This window comes from Castor canadensis, chromosome 17 (assembly GCF_047511655.1).
Source record: "Castor canadensis chromosome 17, mCasCan1.hap1v2, whole genome shotgun sequence".
NCBI lineage: Eukaryota > Metazoa > Chordata > Mammalia > Rodentia > Castoridae > Castor > Castor canadensis.
Genome location: NC_133402.1, coordinates 7,217,881 through 7,240,246, shown reverse-complemented (window position 1 = coordinate 7,240,246; position 22,366 = coordinate 7,217,881). Strand labels below are relative to the sequence as shown.

The 22,366-nt window shown below is 47.4% G+C and overlaps 1 protein-coding gene across 3 annotated transcripts in view; it reads right to left on the bottom strand.

Moving 5' to 3' along the window:
- Positions 1-22,366, bottom strand: part of Abat (4-aminobutyrate aminotransferase) — a 98,605-nt gene that overhangs the window by 10,743 nt on the left and 65,496 nt on the right. For all 3 annotated transcript variants that reach the window (XM_020178640.2, XM_074060456.1, XM_074060455.1), the window contains 8 exons: positions 20,412-20,461; positions 8,948-9,028; positions 8,213-8,305; positions 7,682-7,744; positions 5,497-5,560; positions 4,891-5,039; positions 2,467-2,604; positions 892-1,059 (listed from right to left, as the gene is read on the bottom strand). In XM_020178640.2, coding sequence (XP_020034229.1) covers positions 892-1,059; positions 2,467-2,604; positions 4,891-5,039; positions 5,497-5,560; positions 7,682-7,744; positions 8,213-8,305; positions 8,948-9,028; positions 20,412-20,461 — 806 coding nt within the window. The remainder of the gene's footprint in view (positions 1-891; positions 1,060-2,466; positions 2,605-4,890; positions 5,040-5,496; positions 5,561-7,681; positions 7,745-8,212; positions 8,306-8,947; positions 9,029-20,411; positions 20,462-22,366) is intronic.

Here is a 22,366-nt window from a genome sequence, read left to right as displayed (position 1 = left end):
CTTGCTACTCGGTGCACAACTGTGTATAACCATCCTTTCACAGAGCAGGAAGCTGCGGTCTGGAGAGGTTAAAGGGTTTGCCCACAGCAAATATGGTGTATAGCAGTCGAGCTGGGAGTAGATTGTTGGCGCACTGACCCTCAAAGAGCACCCACTTTACACATCCATGAATTATTTAGGGTGCAGTGTAGGCAATTACAATACACTTCCCAGTCTCTTGTAGTGTGACTAGGGTTTAGGTAAGTGTTAGAAATAGAAGTATTACGTGGAATTTCTGGGAAAGCTGCTAAAGACAAGAAGAGGTTACTTTGTCTTTCCCTTATTTTTCTTCCCACTGCCTAGAATTGAGATAAGATTGCTGGAGCTCCAATAGCCATTTTGGACCATGAAACAATCTTAAGGGTAGGAGCTACATGTAGGAATGATGGAAGGATTCTGAAGCCTTCATGTCTGGGTGTGTGTGTGTGTGTGTGTGTGTGTGTGTGTGTGTTCATGTGTGTGTGTGTATGTGTTTATAGGCCAAAGAGACTATGCACACATTTCAGTACAACGTATTGCTTAAAAGCAAGGGCTCTGGGTTTGAATCCTGACTTTTCCACTTACAGTCTGTATGGCCTTGGGCTGTACATATAAACTTCTCTGTGCCTAACTCCCTACTAGTAGGAAGGGATAAAAGAACACCATGAGACACATGTCAGCACCGAGCAAATGCCATCTAATATTGTCTGTGACATCAGAAGACTGGCTAATGACTGTGACAAAGATGGGATGACTGTACTGTTGACTAGTTAAATCGGTACAAATTGGGCCATCTAGGGGCCCCTTAATTCCTCGTGTGTGAGAAACAGGTGGTGTGAAAAGGACAGGGAAAGAAGGCCGGGTCTAACTCACAGCGCTGGGCCGGAACTCCTCCTTGTGGAAGAAGCCCCCTGTCATCATCTTCTTGCTGAAGGTCATCACATCTGCTGGGTCATCCAAGCCCCAGTGCTCGTGGGCCCAGAACTTTCCTGTGCAGCCCCCTCCTGTCTGGACCTCATCCACTAAGAAGGCACAGCCATGCTGGCCGGAGACAGAAGAGAAGGGAGAGAGATGAACACATGTCAGAGGCCAGAGACCCTCTGTCTCAGGGCCTTCACCTTGAGCCACTCCACCAGCCCTTTTTTGTGACTTTTTTTTTGAGCTAGGGTCTCACAAACTATTTGCCTGGGCTGGCTTGAAACCACGATCCTTCTGGTCTCTGTCTCTTGAGTAGCTAGGATTACAGGCCTGAGCCATGGCACCCAGGACCATCCTTGTTTTCTAAACTGCAACCTAAACCCACATTCCTGGGCTAACAAAACAGAACACCTAAATAGAGCAGTTCCAACCACAGCTGCAGCTGAGTGGGTCCTAAAACTGCTGGACTGAAACAAAACCAGAGCATACACCACTCCCACGCTGAAGCAGAGAGCACTGCTGCATTGGGCTATAGTCCTGGGGCCTGACCTGGCCAGAGGCACTGTGTCCAACCATGAGGCTGAGACTTCATTTCCTACACATCAGTTGCTACGTTCCAGAAACGTATCACTCAGCCTGCTACTAATTCACCGTTTGTATTTAAACTGACTCGCATCCTACAACTTTTATCAGTGGACTGACTGGTGTGATGTCAGTCCCAGCCCATTGAAGGAAACACAGGAGCTTAACACTGACTTCTCATTTTACATCTGCTGAGTACAGGTCTCTAGAAAGGAAGTGGGGGGGGGGGGGCTTCCCAGGGACCTCTTTGTTTGCTTGCTTGTTTTTTGTTGTTGTTGTTGCTGTTGTTTTTTTGGCAGTTCTGGTGTCCAGAACTTTACATACCAGGCAAGAAATCTGCCTCTAGCTACATCCCTAGGCCCTCAGGGACCTCTTAATTGAGAAAGTTCTAGATTAAGATAGCAGATTGGAGGCTGATTTTGCAAAAAAGACTTTTTTTTTTTGTGGAACTGAGGTTTGAACTCAGGTCTTCATGCTTGCTATGCAGGCACTTACTTGAACCACTCCACCAACCCTTTTTCTGTGATGAGTTTTTTCAAGACAGGGTCTCTTGAACTATTTGCCCAGGGCTGGCTTCAAACCAGGATCCTCCTGATCTCTGCCGCCTGAGTAGCTAGGATTCTAGGCGTAAGCCACTGGTACCTGGCTTGCAAAAAGATTTTAAAGAAGAATTTTTCAAGCTTCCCTCAACTCCAACTCCTCTCTCTCTCTCTCTCTCTCTCTCTCTCTCTCTCTCTGTCTTTGTGCTGGGTTGGTACCAGGGCTCCAGGCATGCTAGGCAAGTACTGTACCACTGAGCTGTACTCCAGCCCCAACCCCAGCTTTTTGGCCATGGCATGCAAGCCAAAGCTCACTCAGACCCCAAGCAGAAGTGGAGCCAACTCTTTGCTCTGTGAACCCAGCCCAGAAACCCCTGCAGCTCCATCCAGCCTCACCCCATCCTCTAACCTTCCTGGCAATGTCTCTCAGCTTCCGGAAGAAGTCATCTGATGCGTGGTTGTCTCCGCCCTCTGACTGGATGGGCTCCACAATGACCCCAGCCACTGTCTTCTTCTTTTTCCGGTATTTCACAATCAGATCTTCCACCTGGATCCCAAGGGGGGAAATGGCAATTGTTCTCACAGGCTCCCAAGTAGTGTCCATAGATGGGCCTCTGGGGCTACAGGAACCCTCAAAATTCCATTGAAAACGTGTTTGTGACATTTTCTGTGATGATATGGTGCTGATGGAAATGTGTCCTACTAGGAATTGTCCCTAGGACTGTGGGGGATGCAAACTGCAAATCATACAAGGTCCTCAGCTTTCTGTAGTCTCACTCTCCTGATCTGTGAGGCTGGCAAAAGGAAAGAACCCAATGAAAGAGCAGAGTCAGTTACCAGCTACTGTATGGTTGCTATTGTTATGTCATTACTGGTTTTTTTGTTTTGTTTTGTTTCATTTTTTCCGGTACTGGGGTGTGAACTCTGGGCCTATCCTTTTTTGTGATGGGTTTTTTCAAGATAGGGTCTTGTGAACTATTTGCCCATACTGGCTTTGAACCATGATCCTCCTGATCTCTGACTCCTGAGTAGCTGGAATTACAGGCATAAGCCGCTGGCACCCAGTGTTATTACCGTTCTTATTGTTTGGGGAGAATCTGAGATAGAGCCTCATTTTAAAAACTGCCACATGGCTGGTCTGTGGTGAGAGCAATCTCATCTATGGCTGTGTGGAGTGGGGCTGGGGAGGGTGTGGGATGGACCCTTCAGATGGACCCAAGGAAAATGTCCAGGGTGGGGTGATCGTGTATTTATTTGTCAAAACTTATTAAACTGAACAGTTAAGTGGGAGCATTTTATGCTACATAACTTACATGTTACTGAATTAAAAATATCCATGGGCTAGGGACCTGGCAAGCCTGAGGGCCTGAGTTCAATACCCAGTGCCACAAAAAACAAGCAAACAAAACCCTAACTGTAACAGCAATGAGGTATAAGAACAGCACCTGGTTGTCCCCAAGTGGTGACATTTCTTGAGTTCTTGTTCTAAAGTGGTTGTCATCTTATAGATGATAACCAAGTAATAACTGTGATTAGTTTATTAAGTCTGTAAAATTAAAAAACCAAAGCACACAGCTACATAAAGTAAGAAAGGCAATGTTCTTTGTTATACAGAGAGGAGGAAAGCCTTCTGTTTGGATGATTTGGTCCGGATCCCCTCAGTCACCCTGGGGATTGGCGCTTTTCAAGTCACTTATAATCATCACTGTTTGGGTTTGTTTATATATTTGTTCAAGGCTTTCTTTCCCACTACCCTGAGCTCTCCAAGATGGTAGCCATGGACCACATGTGACATTGACTACTGAGCATGTAGTTGGTCCAACTTGAGCTGAGCCATCAGAATAAATCACACACGATATTTCAAAAACTTAATATGAAAGCGCTCGCTAGTAATTTTTAAATGTTAATCACATGTTGACATTACTTCAGATATCAATACAATGCTTAAAATTTTTTCTAATTTGTTTCTTTTTACTTTTTAAAATGGCGATGATTAGAAAATCAATAATTGGGACTGGGGGCGTGGCTCAAGCAGTAGAGCACCTGCCTAGCAAGCTCAAGCCCTGAGTTCAAACCCCAGTACCACAAAAGAAGAGAGCAGCTGTAACTATGTATGTGGCTTGCATTGTATCTTTATTGGACAGTGCTAATCCTTTCTCTGTTGCCTTTCATTTACCACCAAATGTCCAGTGCTCACACCTAGCAGGTGTGCAGTAAATATTAATTGCTTGAAAAACTCTGACACACATAAGGGGAAACCCAGCAGTCACATCTGAGCTCAAGTTCAAACCGGTAGCCATTTTTGCCTCCAGGAACAGAATCTTTTCCGTGTAAAACACGGAACCTCAATACTTAGGATAGCTCAAAAGTGGCATTTCTATAGAAGTGTAGTCCCAGAGACAGGAGGTTGTACTCTCCTCATTCTCTCTCAATGTGGCCCCCGAGGAAACCCAAGGAAGCCCCAGGACTCAGGGGACCAATGTAAACCAGTGCACTTAGCATCCTGTGGTGTCATTTTTTTCTCTGAGATGCCCCATAATCTTTCAACAAATCCATTCCCCTTTATTTTAGTCACTGACGTTTGCCTCTAAAGAGACGTAAATGATAGAGGAGTTGGTGGCAGAAGTGGGGGTGAATGCTGAGTGGGTGCAGCACAGTGCGTCACTCTCTTTCCTAACAGGGAACGTTAGAGGCCCGAGGCGTCCCCCTGTCTCTATTTCCTCCCCGGGGAGCAGCACCCTGGGCCCCAGGTGAACGCTCCATCTGTCCACTTCTGGGCCCACACTCAGGAAGGTGAGGGAAATCGGGAGGGAGTGGGTGGAGCCCCGGTTACCTCCTCCAGGCAGCGGGCCTCCTCTTGCTGGTTGTCCTTCACAAACTCCTCCAGTGGGTATTTTAGCCGTGGGAACGGCGCGATGGGCCAGTCGAAGGAAGGGATGTCGAGCTTGTGGATGGCTTTAGAGTGGGTGGTTGCTAAGCAACCTGAGTCCGGCAAAACAGAGAAGCAGTGATATGGAAGGAGATGCCAGGTGGGTATGTCAGCCTCAGACCCGAAATTCCCAAGGAGGCTGCTGTCTGCAGATCCCCAGCTCTTGTGACACCCCCACTCCGAAGTAGAACCCTTGGGCCATTACTGTGCGTGTGCATGTGCTTCATGATCACACACAGCTTCTGAAGATGGGAGACAGGGGTTCAAATTCCAGCTCTGTCATTGAGTGACTTGGAAAGTTCTTTCTTTTGCTGATCCTCAATGTCCACATCAGCAAAGTGGACGTAACAGTTCTCCACCCCCACCCCCTTCCACCCGTGCAGGGAATTGTGCAGAATCAATACAACAGTATATGCAAACCACCAACACCAGAGCAAAGGCAGCTGTCCCTATTGTTACTGTTATTATAACTCTAAACGCCACCTTGGGACCATACTGGTCCTTCCTTACCCATGGTCCTCCCGTGGAAAGCACCCATGAAGGACAGGATGCTGTAGTCAGGGCACCCGGGAGCCTAGAACCAAGAAATACAGTCATTGGTCACTGTTGTGGGTCCTGGGGACTGTGTGCCACCCTGCAAACCTGGAGAGATGGAAGTCCACGAGAAGAATTGGGGATCTTGGTCGCAAACTGGACCCCCAGGCTCTATACCTAGTATACACATGTTTTGATTTGCTTACATAGTTAATTTTAAGAAAAGTCAAATATAGAACCAAGAGATTTCACATAAATGTCTGAACTTCTAGCTTCACAGAAGGTCTGCCCTATGGCGGCATTTTTCTCATTGGTATGAGTGGGTGGTCACAGTGTCCATTGTCAGCCCTTCTGCTGGATGAGGGCGTCTGATATCTGCCTCTCCAGCCTCTCCAGCTCCTTCTGCCTGCCTGTCCCTCATGGAAGATGTCCCAGGCTTTGGAAGAGGTTTTCTGGATCAGGAGACGGACCCCCCTTTCCCCTGCCCAATGGCAACTGCTTTGGGAAGGGCATGAATGCAAAACACAACTTTCTAGCCCCTTTCCAGCCCCTTCCTCAAATTGCTTCCAGACACTCTATCCAGCCAGGGGCCTCAGACAGGCCTCCTCCCGGCTCACTCAGCGAGAACAGCTAAGGCTCCTCAGGGTCCCCTCCAGCTAAGGCTCTGGGAGGCCAGTGCAGAATTTTTTCTGAGACCCTGGGGAAAACTTCAAGACCTTTTCCCACAAATTCCAAAATACCCTCTTGTCACTTTTTTTTCTTGTCTCCTGCTTATACATGTAATATACACATCACTATGCATATTTGGACAGTTACTAAAAGTGAGGAATGAGATCTAAAAATGTTGATAGATTAGTATGTGCACAGATATTAAAGAAGGCATGCTTGGAGAAACAGGTAGAGTGAGATACATTTAGAGAAAAAAAAGGGCTGAGGCAGGAGGACCACAAGTTTGAGGTCAGTCTGGGCTATACAGTGAGACTCTGTCTCAAAAAAGCAAACTGAACCCACATCCCAAAAAAACACTCCCCCTTAACACTCCTCCAAAAAACCCCAGCCAGGTGTGGTGGTACCTGCCTATAATCCCAGTACTTTGGAGACTGAGACAGGAAGAGCTGAAGTTGGAGGCTAGCCTGGCCTTTAAAATAAGTTTCAGGCTAATCAGAGTTGCATAGATACTCTATCTCAAAAAAGAAATAAAATTTCAAGTTTATGTAGGTCTATATGAATACATTTGGTAGAATGATGCAGGATTAAGAAAAATATATATGAAAACAAGCATAAGAAAGAAAACAAAACAAAAGGAAGAAACTCCAAATCAATCTGTCTCCTCAGAGGTAAGCCATTGTGAACATGCCAGCAGGGTTTCTTCTGGTGTTTTCTACATGTTTGAGAGCACAGTGTCTGCACAATTTACACTCTACTGTTTTCACTAAATTACAGCACACTACTAGGCCACGAGGAACCCTTTGCAATTATTTTTGATTCAGAATATTGTGGATGTAAGTATCAGTAATTAAGTAGAGTAGCTCTTAATATTTTCCCCTTCCCTCCTCTTTTCTCCCCTCTCTTCCCCTGCCCTTCCCTTCCTTCTCCTTCTTTTCCCTCCCCTCCCCTCTTCTTCCTTCTGTCTAAACCTTAACAGGACCCCAGACAAAGAGGACAAGGCTGCTTTGGTTGGGACTGTGTGGGAAGCTCACAACTGTAGACACTTGGTTTTCCCTACATCACTGGCTTCCCTGCTGTCTCAAATTGCTAGGGTTGCACTTGAAACTCCTGCATTTAACTAATATTTCCCCATTCCTGGATATATAGGAATGGGGGATGTATAGGGGCTTCCAATCTTTTCTGATTATCACTATAAACACCAATGGGGTGAACACTCTGGAATCTTCTGTCATGCTGATGCTGTGGGTTGTTCTAAATAATACATTAATGGCTTCTGTAGATCTGTCAATTGAGGCAGGTGTCCTGGGAACCTACTGGTGGGTAGACCAGGCAGAGCTCTACTTAGTCCTGATACCCAGAGAATGAACTCAACAGTGATAAGGCTTGGGGACCCCTCCTAGTTGAGAAGGAGAGGGTTCATCAACCAGTGTCAGTCCAAGGGGACCAGGACAGTTCCCCAAATGGCTGAGGCAGGAGGCCCAGATGCACCTACCTGGTTAATCATGCAAGTGTCCAGCTCCTCTTTGGAGAATCCCCTCTGTCCTCTTTCCTTGCTCTGCCAAAACAGAACAGAACAAAAGCTGAGATGCTCTGAGTGTAGATGGGGGATCCACTCTCCTCCCCCGCAAACTGAGGTTTAGTCTAGACGACCAGAACGTCTTTCTCGACAGCTGACCTCGTGTACTGACCAGGACCTGTCTGCACTGAGGCAGAAGATTGTTAATTATGCTTGCAACAAAATAAATAGATGCACACACTCATGCACTAATAAATATATTCTATTGGCAAAAGCTAAGGTCTGTTGAGATGGTGTGAGTTATGCCAGGAAAAACAGCACAATGACATTGGGTGGGTTGTCAAAGCCTGTCTTTTTCATGGCAACACATTGGGATGCTGGGAAAGCCCACCTGGGCCCTCCCTTGACTTTGACCCTGGCTACTGAAGTCTAACACTCCAGCCTTTCAGGATGAACAGTCACACGAGGGCTGAATGAGAGTGGGCGTGTTCGTGGCCCAAACCTCACCCGGTACCACATGAAGATAGTCTTGAATGCGTTTTCGTTGGAGCAGGAGCCACAGGCCATGGTGATGAGCTGGGACATCCCCTTGGGAGCCACCTGCAAAGGAGCTGGCTGTGAGCCCAGGCCCGTTTGGACCCCTGCCTTCCCTCCCTGGAGCTGTACCTCCCAGGGGCTGAGCCTTGGGCTCTGCATCATCCCAGCATCAGAGGAGGCCAAAGGAGAAAGATGGAAGGAAGCAGGGATGTCCTGAAAGCAACCAGAGTGGGCTCAGGCTTCTCCAGGACCAGGGAGACCCTGAGGCCAGCACAGAGGAAAGAAGGCGCAAGAGGCCGCTTCTACGTCTTGTGAAGTTGCTAACCACCCCCTAAGACACCCACACTTTCCAGGTGGGAAGTTGACGTCCTTAATGACTTTGATCCTTGCAACAACTAAAAACAAAAAGTCGGGGGAGGACCAAATCACTCATGCAAAGCTCCTGTGATGGAACAATACTAATTTCCCCAGGGTTCCTTTGGTCCTGCACACAAAAACTCCTTTCCTTTAAAAGGAAAATTAAAAAAAAAATTCCTCATGAAAGAATAAGAACAGGGAGCAAGATTTCAGCAGATACACCTTATCTATCCTTCCTGCTTATAGAGCGAAGTCTTTTCCTGTCTCTGCCAGGGCCACCTCTGAGGACAGTGGGGCTGGAAGGCAGAAGAGACACAGCAACTGTGGAAGGACATCCCCGGAACTCACCGACAGCAAGGAGTCTCGGAGCTTGTCCACGAAGTTCTCTGGAGGCAGGATGCCAAGGGCTGGTCTGTTGATGAAAGTGCTCTGCAAAAGGCCAGCAGACAAATGGTGACTTCTGGGGGTCTGACCCAGGTCCCTGTCTACCTCCTGCCTTTCCATAGAGGATGGTTCAAATTGGCATGGTGCTGGAGGCTGATGGTGTGGCAATGTCAAGAGTGAGTAAGTTCTTGAGCTCTGTTGTGACACTGCACTATAAGCATGTAAGTTGCTACCACTGTGGGGAACGGAATGAATGATACCAGGACCTCTTCATACTCTTTTTTGCAACTTCCTGAAGATCTATAGTTTTTTTTATATTAGAAACCCATCAGAAGAAAACAAAAAAAGAAAAAAAAAAAGGAAAAACCCATCAGAATGACTAAGTACTGCAGGTGGGAAGGTGAAATGATGCAGACAGTCACCTTGGAAAGCAGAACACACACTTGCCCCGTTATCCAACCATCTCCTTCTATGTGTTACTTAAGTGAAATGAGAGCACAGGTCCACACAAAGATGTGTACGTGAGCATTTATGGTGGCTTTTATTAGCATTTGCCAAAAAGCTGGAAGCAACTCAAATGTCCCACCCAGTGGGAAGAGGATAAAGTGTGGTTCATGTACACGGTGCAGCTCCACCCAGCAGCATAAATGAGCAATCTGTTGCCAGTGCCTGGTGGCCCACACCTGCAATCCTAACTACTTGGGAGACAGAGATCAGAAGGATTGTGGTTCGAAGCCAGCCCTGGGCAAATAGTTCATAAGACTCTTATCTCAAAAATACCCAATACACACACACACACACACAGACACACAGACACAAAAGGTCTGGTGGAATAGCTCAGGTGATAGAGCACCTGCCTAGCAAGCCTGAGACCTAGAGTTCAAACCCCAGTACTGCAAAAATAAATATAAATAAATAAAAATAAAAACATAAAGAACAGGCTGCCAACACACACACTTCCATGGAGGAGTGTCAGTGTCACCATAATAAGCGTAAGAAGGCAGGCAGAAGCAAGGCATCATAGGGTGTGGGTCCATTTAGGCAACATTCTGGAAAAGGCAATACTACCAGCAAACAGCTCAGCGTTGCCAGGGACTGGAGCAAAACTGACTGACAGGCACAAGGAAGAATTTGGGGCAATGAAGTGTTCTGCCTACACTCTTTTTAAAAACTGTGGTTAAAAACTACATAGCACGTCTGCAATGCCTGCACTGGGGAGGTGGAGGCGGGAGGATGTTGAGTTCAGGGCCAGCCTGGGCTACATAGTGAGATCTTGTTTCAAAACCTGCATGACAGAAATTGAACCATCTGAACTGTTTCTTAATGGACAGCTCAGTGACATCAGGTTGTCACTGTGCCCATGGTTCTGCAACTGGGACACCCATCGAACTCCAAACATTTTCTGTCTTCCTAAAGTGAGTCTCGGTCCACATTAAACGCTAGCTCCTCATTTCCCCTCCAACCATGCTATGCCACTGTCTGTTCCAATATGATGCTCTAGGGACCTCCTGTAAGTAGAATCATACAGTATTGTCCTTTCGTGACTGGCTTATGACCCTCAGTACAATGTCCTGAAGGTTCATTCATGTATCAGCATTCTTTTCTTTTCATGGCTGAATAATATTCCCTTGTATAGACATTGGAATTTTTGTTTCTCCATTCATTCAGGGGTGAACACTTGCGTTGCTTCCACCCACTGGCTACTGTGAGTGTGGGTGTACCAGTGTGTCTGGATTTTGACTGCAGTTACATGCATTTGTTGAAATTCATAGAACCATACACTTAAAAGGGTAGATTTTACTGTGTAAATTATACCTTAATTTTAAAAATTGAAGAAAAAAGGCTCTATGAGGCAGAGGCAGTTCTGGAATTTCTCAATAGAACCAGGATCTTACAGAGGAGCTAGCTAAATAACCAGAGAAGACAGAATGGAAAAAAAAAAAAATCCACACTAGAAAATGACAAAAGTCTCCATGGCAATCTGTCCCCCTCCTTTTACTTGCAGTGCTGGGGATCAAACCCAGGGTCTGGTGATTGCTAGGCAGACCCCTCTACCACGTGAGCCCTGTTCCCTGCCTACTCTTGATTTTGATAGATGTGGGCCCAGAGAAATAATTCCTCTGCAAGGAAATCAACAGTGTGAGCTGATGCTGAACTGACGCTCGCTCCTGACACCTTAGAAATGAGGGCCGAGATGGGGACTAAGACGGATTTGCTTGTCCAAGGACGGGGCAGTCCTGCTCTGCAGGTGGGTGAGGAGGGCAAGGCCTCCATATTTTCAAAGAAAAGAGAAATATACATTTTTATGTGTATTAACTTTAAGATTCTGGTCAAAAATCTTTTTTCTTTTTTCTGTATTAGATTGGGGTTTAAACTCAGGGCTTCAATCTTACAAAGCAGGCGCTCTACAAAAGTATCTTTAACAACCTCTGGGGAAGGGGAAGTGCTGTTAGCTAAATAAGGCAGGTGCTTTGATGGACAAACTCCTATATTAATACAGCTTCATAGTGTCCTTTCCTGGGCTGGGGTGTAGCTCAAGTGGTAGAGTGCCTGCCTAGCAAGCACCAGGCCCTGAGTTCAAACCCCAGTACTGCCAGAGAGAGTAAGAAAAAGAGAGAAAGAGATAGAGAGACAGAGGAAGACAGAGAGAAAGAGAGAGACAGGGAGAGAGAGAGAAGCAGTGACACAGAGAGGGACACAGAGAGAGAGAGAGAGAGAGAGACAGAGAGAGACAAAGAGAGAGAGAAGCAGTGGCTCATGCCTGTAATCCTAGCTACTTGGCAGGCTGATTGAGAAGACTGTGGTTTGAGGCCAGTCTGGGCAAACAGTTCTCAAGACTCCATCTCCAAAATAAGCAGAGCAAAATGAACTAGAGGTGTGGCTCAAGAAGTAGAGTGCCTGCTTTGCAAGTGTGAAGCCCTGAGGTCAAACCCAGTCCCACTAAGAAAAAAAAAATGCTCCACAACCTTGAGCTAAGTATGCCCCAAAACATGTCCACCATCTTTCCTTCTTGGGCTGTGGTCTTGCACTGAGCAAGCTCAGGTTTTCCTACATGAATATGCCTGGGCTCCTGAATAACCCCACTTCCTTTGAGGAGGGCACTACTGTGGAGATAACTCTCTCTCCTCACCTGCTGCAGCTAACACATCTTTCTCCCTCTTGTCTTGACTGTGCTTGTTTTGGTTTGCATTTGTAAGAGGTGCTTAACCACTTTTGCTGAAAAGCACAGACTCCTTATTTGGGCCCACGAATTAACTAAAAAAAGGAAAAGGCTTGGCATCTCTGTCTCCATTTTGTAACTGTTGTCCTTTGCTCTGAGCCTTTCTTTCCTGCAGCCACGTTGGAATCAAGGAAGGACAAGGATGATCAATAATATCCTTATGACAAGGATCAAAACTTCCCCTAAGGAACAGCAGAGCCTTGCAGGACAGACCACCCCAAACAAGGACAATTACCTGTAATGATGAGGCTGCACCCTGGAGCAGGAGCAATCATGTCTTGGGAACCAAACTTCAATTGAACCCTTAAAGAACAAGGACTGAGATAATGGTCAACCAGACCACACCTGTGACCGGAACTGTTTTGGTTATTGTTGGCACTGGGGTTTGAACTCAGAGCCTCACATTTGCTAAGCAGGCACTCTGCCACTTGAGCCACTCCATCAGTCCTTTTTAGTGATGGGTATTTTCGAGATAGGGTCTCACGAGCTATTTGCCTAGAGCTGGCTTTGAACTGTGATCCTCCTGATCTCTGCCATCTGAGTAACTAGGATTACAGGCGTGAACCACCAGCGTCAGGCCTAGTGACTGTGAACTATGCACTTCACCCCCTGCCCTAACTCTCTGTCTATTTAGAACTAAATCTCATGTCTGCACCCTGAAGAGGAGCTGAGTGCTTACTCTGCCTCTTTCCACAGCATGTCCCTGGCTGTGGAATAAGTCTCCTTTCTCTGTTCTGCAGCATGCTTCTTTACTTGGCATGTAGGGGAGAGTGTCCAGACCTGCCATGTGGAAGCCCACACGTCACATGGTCACATGACTGGTGTCCTAAACTCTAGTTTCACATCCACCAAGACGCAAACCCACTGTAGTCGGTTACAGTGCCATTCTTCCCACACTGTCTCTAAAACCCAGGTAGGGTTGCTAGCTGCTCACAGCAGGGCTGACTGTCCTAATCTCACCCTACAGGCTGTGTCCTCAATCACTTTCATTGGATTCAAAAGGAAGAAAACCCCAGTAACAACCAATCCTGGAAAGACACAGGCGGAGGCAAAAGGTTCAACATAGTGGGTTGTGTGTGTGTGAGGAGCCAGTATTTTATACTCTGACCTGATTAGCTCACTTCCAGACCTTTAAAGAACCCACTTCAAATGTGGACAAAGGCCATGGGTCCACTTATCATACAGTATCATTTATAACCGAAAGGAGAGACACTCAGTGTCCAACATTTGGTTAAGTAAACTCAAGCACACTGACTCAAGGTAACGTAACGTGCCTATTAAAAAAGTGTTTTAAAAACATCACAATCGGTTGGTGGGGTGGCTCAGGTCCTAGGGCTCCCGCCTAGCGATCAGATTGGGAGGTCGAGAGTTCGAGACCCACAACCACCTAACGTAAAAAAAAAAAAAAGTCACACTCACATGGCGGCAGGGGGGTCTAAGTAACCAGGAAGGTTTGTACTTCCAGCTCCAGCCTTGGCCTTACTTATTGAGGGCTATTATGAAAACCCAGCATTTATTTCAGGGCAGTTAGAAAGCATTCATACATGCAATTTCATTCCAGAGCCTGTTAGGGGAGTGTAAAAGAGCCAGGTCAGGAGTTAAAGCAATTAGGTTAAATTTCTTAAAATCAGTGAGCTTCAACTACTTTATCTTTAAAATTGGAAGAACACAGCCTGCCCTTCCTTGCTCATTGAGGTGTCAGGAACACCCTGGGAAGTAGTGACTTTCTATTTAGTTGCCCCAGGCCAGGAAGGAGTGGGCAAGTTCCTTGCTACAGAGGGGGCAGGGATGGTCCCAGAGAGAGTGGAGGGGCTCCCACTATCTGGCAGTCTCTGGGCAGGGGCTTTACATATCCTTCAGATAACCTGTCACTCATACTGATAAGAACAGCAATTGTACTGGAGAAGAGAGATATATTACATTTAGTGGCAAAAGATTGTTAAGCCAGTGAATTCAGAATAGTTCAGCTCTGCAAGAAACAGAGCTGGAGGCTGAGGGAGGGGAATGGGGGAATTACTCTGGGGAACCCCAGGAGTGAGGCAAGCCAGGGACACAGAGGAAGGTTGACCTGGAGCCCAGGTTCCTCCATTGTCTTGGTGTTGGAGTTGTCTTTCACACTAATGACCAAAGACACCTGCAGATGGAATCAGAGCAGATTCTCCCCGCCCCGCCCCCACCGCCGCTGCCCAGGGACTGGGAAGGGAACAGGAGGGGCTGCACTAGGGATGAACAGTGAGGTCATGCAGAAGTGAGTTTGGGTCATAAAAGGAATCCTACTAAATGCAGTATGAGATTGGCTGTGGGTGCACACCTCTGTAATTCCAGCTATTCAGGAGGCGGAGGCAGGAGGATTTCGAGTTCAAGGCTAGCCCTTGCAAAGTTATTGAGTGCCTATCTCAAAACAAATGCAAACTAAAGGACTCGGGGGGGGGGTAACTCAAGCGACAGAGCTCTTGCCTAGCACATATGAGGCCTTGGGTTCAATCCCTAGTACCGAGAAAAAAAAAAAAGTGACATCTTGGATTGTGTTCAAGACAACAAGACAAGGACTGGAGTTGTGGCTCAAGTGGTAGACAACACAAAAGGAGACTGGTGAATCCAACTAAAGGATGTGGCTTGTCACCAGTTAGTGTTAATTTGCACCATGTACCACGGTGAGCTTAGCTTTATCAGAGAGCTAGAGAAAGGGAGGTCAGATTTATCTTTACAACAAGCTATAAATCTAAAGTGAGTCCAAAATAAGAACATTTAGTCCCAATAGTGACATTGTTACCTGGGGGAGACTAAGGATGAGAGGCCTCAGAGTTCACTCTCCTACTGTCTCTGGGCCTTGACTTGGGCCACTAAAAATTGTGACCGATTCATGTCACTGTCACTTTCTTGCTTTGGGACCATCCATGTGGGCTAAGGATAAGTACAGGAGAAGGTTGACCCTCCCTGTTGTAGAGCTGGGGAAATTGAGGACCAGAGAGCTGTCTCAAAACACACAGAGAGGAAGCAACAAAACTGTGACCAAGACGCAAACTTGCTGGCTTCAGAAACAATTCTTGGTCAGACACCCCAGGCAGCCTCCACCCAGAAATGTTAAACTGTGTACAGGTTTGCCAGGCACATCCCAGGGACCTTGGCCCGCCAGTAGAGGCCTTGAAGGAGCATTTCCTTCTGGCTGTGACCTGTTCTCAGGCACACCATGAGAACAGGGAGGAAGCAAACCGCCATCCTGGACTGCAGAGGAAATGGCTCCCAGAGGTGGCAGACAGGCTGACAGCTTGGCTGCCTATCTGGGCCCAGGAAAGATGTGGGGGTGATTGTCTTGCTCAATAAAGCATGACATTTAGAAGAGAAGACAGCTGGGACATTGGGTTACAGAATCAAATGAGGGCAGGCTTCTAGAAGCCTCACCATCATTCTCTCTCTCTCTCTCTCTTCTGTTTTTTGTTTTTGTGAAATAGGCTGTATAGCCCAGGCTAGCCTTGAACTCATGATCCTCCTGCCTCAGCTTCTCAAGTGCTGGGATTACAGGCATGCACCAACATGCCCAGCTAGTTCAACAGTCTTAAAGTGCAGCATGAAAAGAACAGGCTTTGGCTTAAGTGACTGTGCAGCCTTGGGCAAGTCACTTGACTTCTCTGAGCTTCAGGGTCTTCATCTGTCCACATGGGTACTTGTAAGGAGCTGTATAGTGACACAGAATACAGAGCTCCATCTTGAAGAACAGAGCTATGCAGGTGGAAAGGCTTGGAAGTCATAGACTGGCATCTTTCTTACCAGACCAGGCCCCCTGTGTGACACCCATTCTAGATGTAGGGAAGTCAGACTGCAGTCATCTTTCATGACAATGTGACTTGTATACACATTGCATTAACTTTTTTTTTCTTTTTCTGGTGGGACTGGGGTTTGAATTCAAGGCTTTACCCTTGCAAAGCAGGTGCTCTACCACTTGAGCCACACCTCCAGTCCGTGACTGCGTATATACAATGCCCCATAATTATTGCACAGAGTGGGGGCAATGAAGTGAGATGATCCTGGTGACATAAAGTCCAACCTCAAGCCAGGTGTGGTGGTGAATGCCTATAATCCTAGCCCTTGGGAGTTGGAGGCAGGAGGATCATGAGTTCAAGGCCAGCCTGGACTACTTAGCAAGACCCTATCTCAAAAAACCAAACAAACAAAGAGCCAGAACCCAGATCTTAGACCTGGGAGAGAGTGTTGCATTTTTGCAGTCACATGAAGTCACTGTGTTGGAGTTCTTGGTGGTACTGTTGGGGTACAAAAGGGTGGCTAAGCTCCTTTTCAGGACTTTGATGTCCTGGCAGGAACCACCACGGACAGGTTAAAATAATGTGCCCACAACCTGGGCATGTCCTCAGCCAAGAGTCATCAGTCAGCGTCATCAGCCTGATGCCCTAGAAATGTTAGCTTTTAGCATGTGGTGGTCAGCTGCCACTTCTCTGAGGCTGCGTCGGGGGCTCTTTTTACCAAGCCCCATCCAGGCCCTCTACAGAACAACTCACACCACTGCATAGGAGACCGATCCCCCCGTGAAACCCCAGCCCCAGATCCAGCTCTGTACACAGCAGCGGTTCAACGGATAGCCAGAGAAGGAACAGATGTCAGGAAAAAGGCTGAAGTTTCTCAAAAAGTGGGATCTGACCCCCAGAGCTTTGCATGTGCGTCAGAGGAGCTGTAGTCACATCCTGAAGGCAGTGGACCTGGGAAGGGGTCCATGCATGCGTGGCACAGCTTGGAGGAGGTGAGAGGGATGGCTGGAGAGAGGCAGCTGCTGAGATCCAAGTGGGAGAGGTGAGGGTTAGGACTGGCCCTCACCTGGTGAGAGGTGGGAAGCGCATGGGGCTGGGGGCTGGCGGCGGTGGGGGGGAGTTCCTGGCAGGACACAGGTGGTGCCATCTGGGAAATCAGAATCACTGAGGCTCCCAGTCATGTGTTGTTGGGGAAGACTGTGCCTCTGCAGTCAGCTGACATTGCAAATGTGTTTGACATGTTTGTTGATACGTTCCTTCAGCACCAACTGCCAAAGCATCTGGGATCTGTGGTGGTGTTTCACCACAAAGCCGGCTTTGAATGCAAACACATCCACAGAGCCTCCAGCCAGCCACAAATGGCCTCATCAGTCACCTTGAGGGAGTTCACGAGAGTCCTCTGTGGCAGTCCCTGCATCTGTCGGCTAACTGGAGCCAGAATGTCCTCAAGCTCCTACACAGCAGGGCACAGCCATCCATTTATCAGGAGAGAAAGATGGTTCTTTCTTTTGGAGGATCCCAAATTCTGTCAGTTAAAAGGTTTTTTTTTGGGAGGGGGGGCAATGCTGGGGTTTGAACTCAGGGCCTCACTCTTGCTAAGCAGGTGTTCTTACTGCCTGAGCTCTTTTTTTGTGAAGGATTTTTCGAGATAGGGTCTCACAAACTATTTGCCTGGGACTAGCTTTGAACCGTGAGTCTCCTGATCTCTGCCTCCTGAGTAGCTAGGATTACAAGTGTGAGCCACTGGCACCTGGCTCAGTTAAAAGAGTTTTAAGGCTGAGGACTCAGGTCTTGAATCGGACTGGGTTTTGGTCCTCCCTGCCTTTCTTAGATTTATTATTGGAAATCGAGCTCCTTGTCACGTGTGGACATGGATGTCCCTCTCTGGGTGAAATGAAAACCCTCCAATAATACTGAGCTTTGGGGAGGATGTGGACTGGGGGACCCTCCCACACTGCTGGTGGAAGTGGGAGTTGGGACAATCAACTTGGAAAGCTGACAGGATCTACGACAGCTGGAAATGCACACACACAACGGCCAGCTATTCCACTCCTAGCTCTGAATTCAGTGGAAACGCACAGATGTGCCCATCAATGACACAGACTCCATAGTTCACAGCAGCGCTCCTTCTAACAGCCCCAACGTGGAGCCCACCCAGGTGCCCAGCAACAGTCGAATGGACAAGCTGATTACTTACACGCACAGTTGGATGCCGTGGAGCCACGTAAGAGCTGAATCACACAGATGTGGATTTTGAGTGAAATAAATTGGAGCAGGACTGGGGCGTGGCTCAAATGGTAAAGTGCTTGCCTAACAAATGCAAGACCCTGAGTTCAATTCTCAGTACCACCAAATAAAACAAAACTAAACTAGACATGATGCATGATTCCATTTATGTGACAATAAATAAAGGGAGAATGTCGGTGATGGTGGCTCACACCTGTAATCCTAGCTTCTCGGGAGACAGAGATCAGGAAGATTGTGGTTTGAAGCCAGCCCCAGGCAAAGAATTCACCAGACGCTATTTCAAAACAAACCTTCACAAAAAAGGACTGGTGGAGTGGCTCAAGTAGTATACCAAAAAACAAAAACAAAAAATTTAAGCCAGAGCCAGTGGCTCATGTCTGTAATCCTAGCTACTCAGGAGGCAGAGATCAGGAGGATCATGGTTTGAAGCCAGCCCAGACAAATATTTCATGAGACCCTATCTCAAAAAACCCTTCACAAAAATAGGGCTGGTGGAGTGGCTCAAAGTTCACTGAAGACCCTGAGTTCAAACCCCAGTACCACACACACAAAAAAAAAAAAACCTCACTATGGGCCATATCTAGTGTTGCAGGCACAATTACAGACCCCAGGATGATGGCATGTCCTCATCCTCATGCCATCCCTGGCACCAGACATGTGTCACATGGAAGATGTCACAAAGGTTTCTTTTATTTGAGACAGGGGCTGGCTATGCAGCCCAAGCTGCTCCTGAACCCAAGATCCTCCCGCCTCAGCCTCCCAAGTGCTGGGATTGCAGGCGTGTATCATCCTGCCCAGTTCATTATGGTCCCTAATAGGTTAAGACAGGAAGATTATCCCAGATTTCCTGCCGGGCTCAGTGTAACCACAGGATCCCTGAATCCCAGAGGTAGAAGAGGAAGGCAGAGGATGATGGAAACTGCCATTGTGGTGTCATGATGGAGAGGCCCAGGGGAGACAGCAGTGAATGACCCCAGAGCCTCTGCTAAGAGCCTGGTGGCTGACCCCTTGATTTCAGCTTTGGAGACCCTAAGCAGAGTAGTCAGCTGGGCTCACCAGCCCCCTACCTTCCACAAGCGTTGTTTTAAACCAGTGGTCATCTGTTACAGGAGTAAAATAAAACGAATATATGGTGCTATGAAAATTTCATCATGGGAGGAGAATTAGGAAATTGATGTCTAAAAAGCCTCCTTAAAGGGATCCAATGAAAAACAAAAAAAGGTTGAGATGGCCCAGGTTACAGGGGAAGTTCACTGAGTAGCACATCAAGAAGGATCGCATGTCCCTGCATGTGTGTTGCACTTCAGAGCTCAGCTTCCTGCCACCCTCTGGACAGACTTCAGTCTCCATCACGGGGGATCTCAGCCAGGGTGGCTGCACCTACCAGGGGACATTTGGCCATGTCTGTAGACATTTTTGTGGACATTTGGCCATGTCTGTAGACATTTTTGGTCAACTGGAGGAGGGGGAGGCTACAGGGATCTAGTGGGTAGAGGCCTGGGGTGCACAAGAATGTCACCACGATGTAGGATGATTTGGTTCCAAATGTCATCAGGCTGAGAAACCCTGTTGTGGGTGGTATCTAAAAGCCACATGTGGTCCTGCCTGCTAATTCCAGTCCTCCTTGGATTCTTTTTTGCTATCTCTGTTCTGGCCACAGTCTTTCATTCCCCAAGTAAGCCCTCATGCTCCCTGGCTTGGGGAGTCATGTCCTTCATCCCCAAATAGCTGTTTCTGGTTTATTCCCAGCATTTGGACCAGCTGTTCAACCTTGGGCAGACACTTAGCCTCTCTGTGTCTCAGTTCCCGCATATATAAAATGAGAATAACAATGGTACCTGCTTCACAGGTTTGTGAATTTTATAGCTGCTAGGGACCAAACACAGGGTCTGGTACCTATTCGTTCTTCTTAAACACTAGCATTATTACCAGTATTTTATGCCTACACAGCACTGAACGCCTTTCTCTGTAGCACTAGATGTGGTTGTAATTCTCTCCTTATGTGTATGGCTGATCAATCCCCTCCACAGGAATGGGGGTGGTATGTTTTTGGTCACCAAGGCAATCTAGGTGCCTAGCACATAGTAGGAGCTCAATAAATACGTGTGACATGAATGAGCTGTGTCTGAAGGCTGCCCAGTGACTCTGTGGGTGGTCATGAGTACAGCTGGGTTTTTTTCTGTGTAATGGGGAGACATACCACATTTTGAGGCTGTTGGATCAGCTTCACCAGGGCAGGGTGGTTGTAGCCTGGGGAGAAAAAGGTAGGGTTAGGGGATTAGCACTGAGTTGAAGAACTCCCTGTGCCTCTTCCTCCTCCCTTTCAGCCCCACAACTCTCTTCACATGCCAGAGGGTCTTTTACCCTTTACAGACAAAAAGAGATCCCTGGTCCCTCACCCCCAACTCAGCAGCTCCCAGGGTGCAGTGTGCCCAACAAGCCCCTAGGAGGTCCTGACACTTGCTCTGGTCTGGACCTGCTGGTCCAGATACACCTAAGAAGAGGCAGATGCTAGGGCAAAGCAAATATGGAGGCCAGGGCTAGACAAGGTCCATCCCACAGGCCAGTGTGAGGAACTGGTTTCTCTCCCCCAGGATCCACAGGCTGAGGTGGAGCTCATCCTTTGCATTGCCACCTGCACTCTGGGCTTGATCCCTGGGCCTACTGCATTTATGGTCCAGATGGGGCTGGGTTACATGATAAAGGTCAGGATACTCTTTGACTCTGTGAATTTATCCTACTAATATATCTAAAGACCTGTGCACAGGCATCTCAGTGTGACACTGCCATCCCAGGACTTGAAAGCAACCTGACATCCATCAGTAGTGGATCAGAGAAATAAACTATGAATCGTGCACAGGACAAACGACTTTCTTTTTCTCCAGTACTGGGGATTGAACTAAGGGCCTTGTGAGTGCCTCTGGTCCTTTAGTTTGTACTTTGGCTTTGAGATAAGGTCTCCAAACCAAAATAACTTTGACTAGGCTGGCCTCCTGAACAGCTGGGATCACAGGCCTGCGCCACTGTGCACAAGACAAATGCCTTTTAATGTAACTATGCAGTTGCAGGAAAGGATGAGAGAGTCATCTGTGCTGAGTTAAACTAATCCCTGTGATCTACTGCTAAGTGAAAAAGGAGACACATGGGGTATGGATGTGCTTATGAGTGCACTGAATGTCTTTCGAGGAAAAAGCAATGATCATGGCTGTTTGTGGGAGAGGAATTGAGGAGGGGTATTGGGCTCAGTAAAGACACTGCTCCCTCCTAGATAAAATTTAAAAACAAATTTAAAGATTCTAATCCATAAGGCTTACTCTATAGTTATGTTAAATTTGAGCAAGATTGCTTTAGATTTTTTTTTTCTTGCAGTACTGGGGATGGAACTCAGGGCCTTGTGCTTGCTAGGCAGGTGCTCTACCACTGAAGCCACGCCCTCACTCCTAAAATTCATCTTCCAGGGCCTGTTTGAAGATGTCTCTCCATGATTCCATTGCATGTTGGCCTTTCCTAAGATGTCAGCTGTTTTCTCTCTCTCTTGGCAAAGCAACTGCCCTTCAGGTTGTTCCCTGTCAGAACTGGGAGACAGTTACCATCATGTTGGAGCATAAGATGGTAGCAAGGTCTCTCTTGGAGAAAAGAATTCAACACTGAGCTGGGTGCTGCTGGCTCATGCCTTTAATCTTAGCCACCTGCGGGGACTGAGAGATTGGGAAGATCCAGGTTTGAGGCCAGCCCAAGCAAATAGTTTAATCTTAGACACCTAGGGGAGCTGAGATTGGGAAGATCCAGGTTTGACGCCAGCCCACCTCCAAAATAACCACAGCAAAATGGACTGGAGGTGTGGCTCAAGTGGTAGAGCTCCTGCTTTGCAAGTGTGCAGCCCTGAGTTCAAACTCCAGTCCCATATTAAAAAAAAAAAGAATTCAACACTGGATCTCTTTTCTTTTTGACCTTAGTTTCCTAAAATCACAGCTCTCATCCAATGAATGCACCCTCACTTTCACTAGTCTTCAGTCCGTGGGAGTGGCATTGTCACCCCTGAAGCCAGTGGAGGTGGACAACGACCCTTTCCACCTCTCCTTGTGCCGTGTCCTTTGTCAGTGGTAATGCTATTCCACAACTCCCAGAATGCTCTGTGTTGAGCCTGGCCCTTGC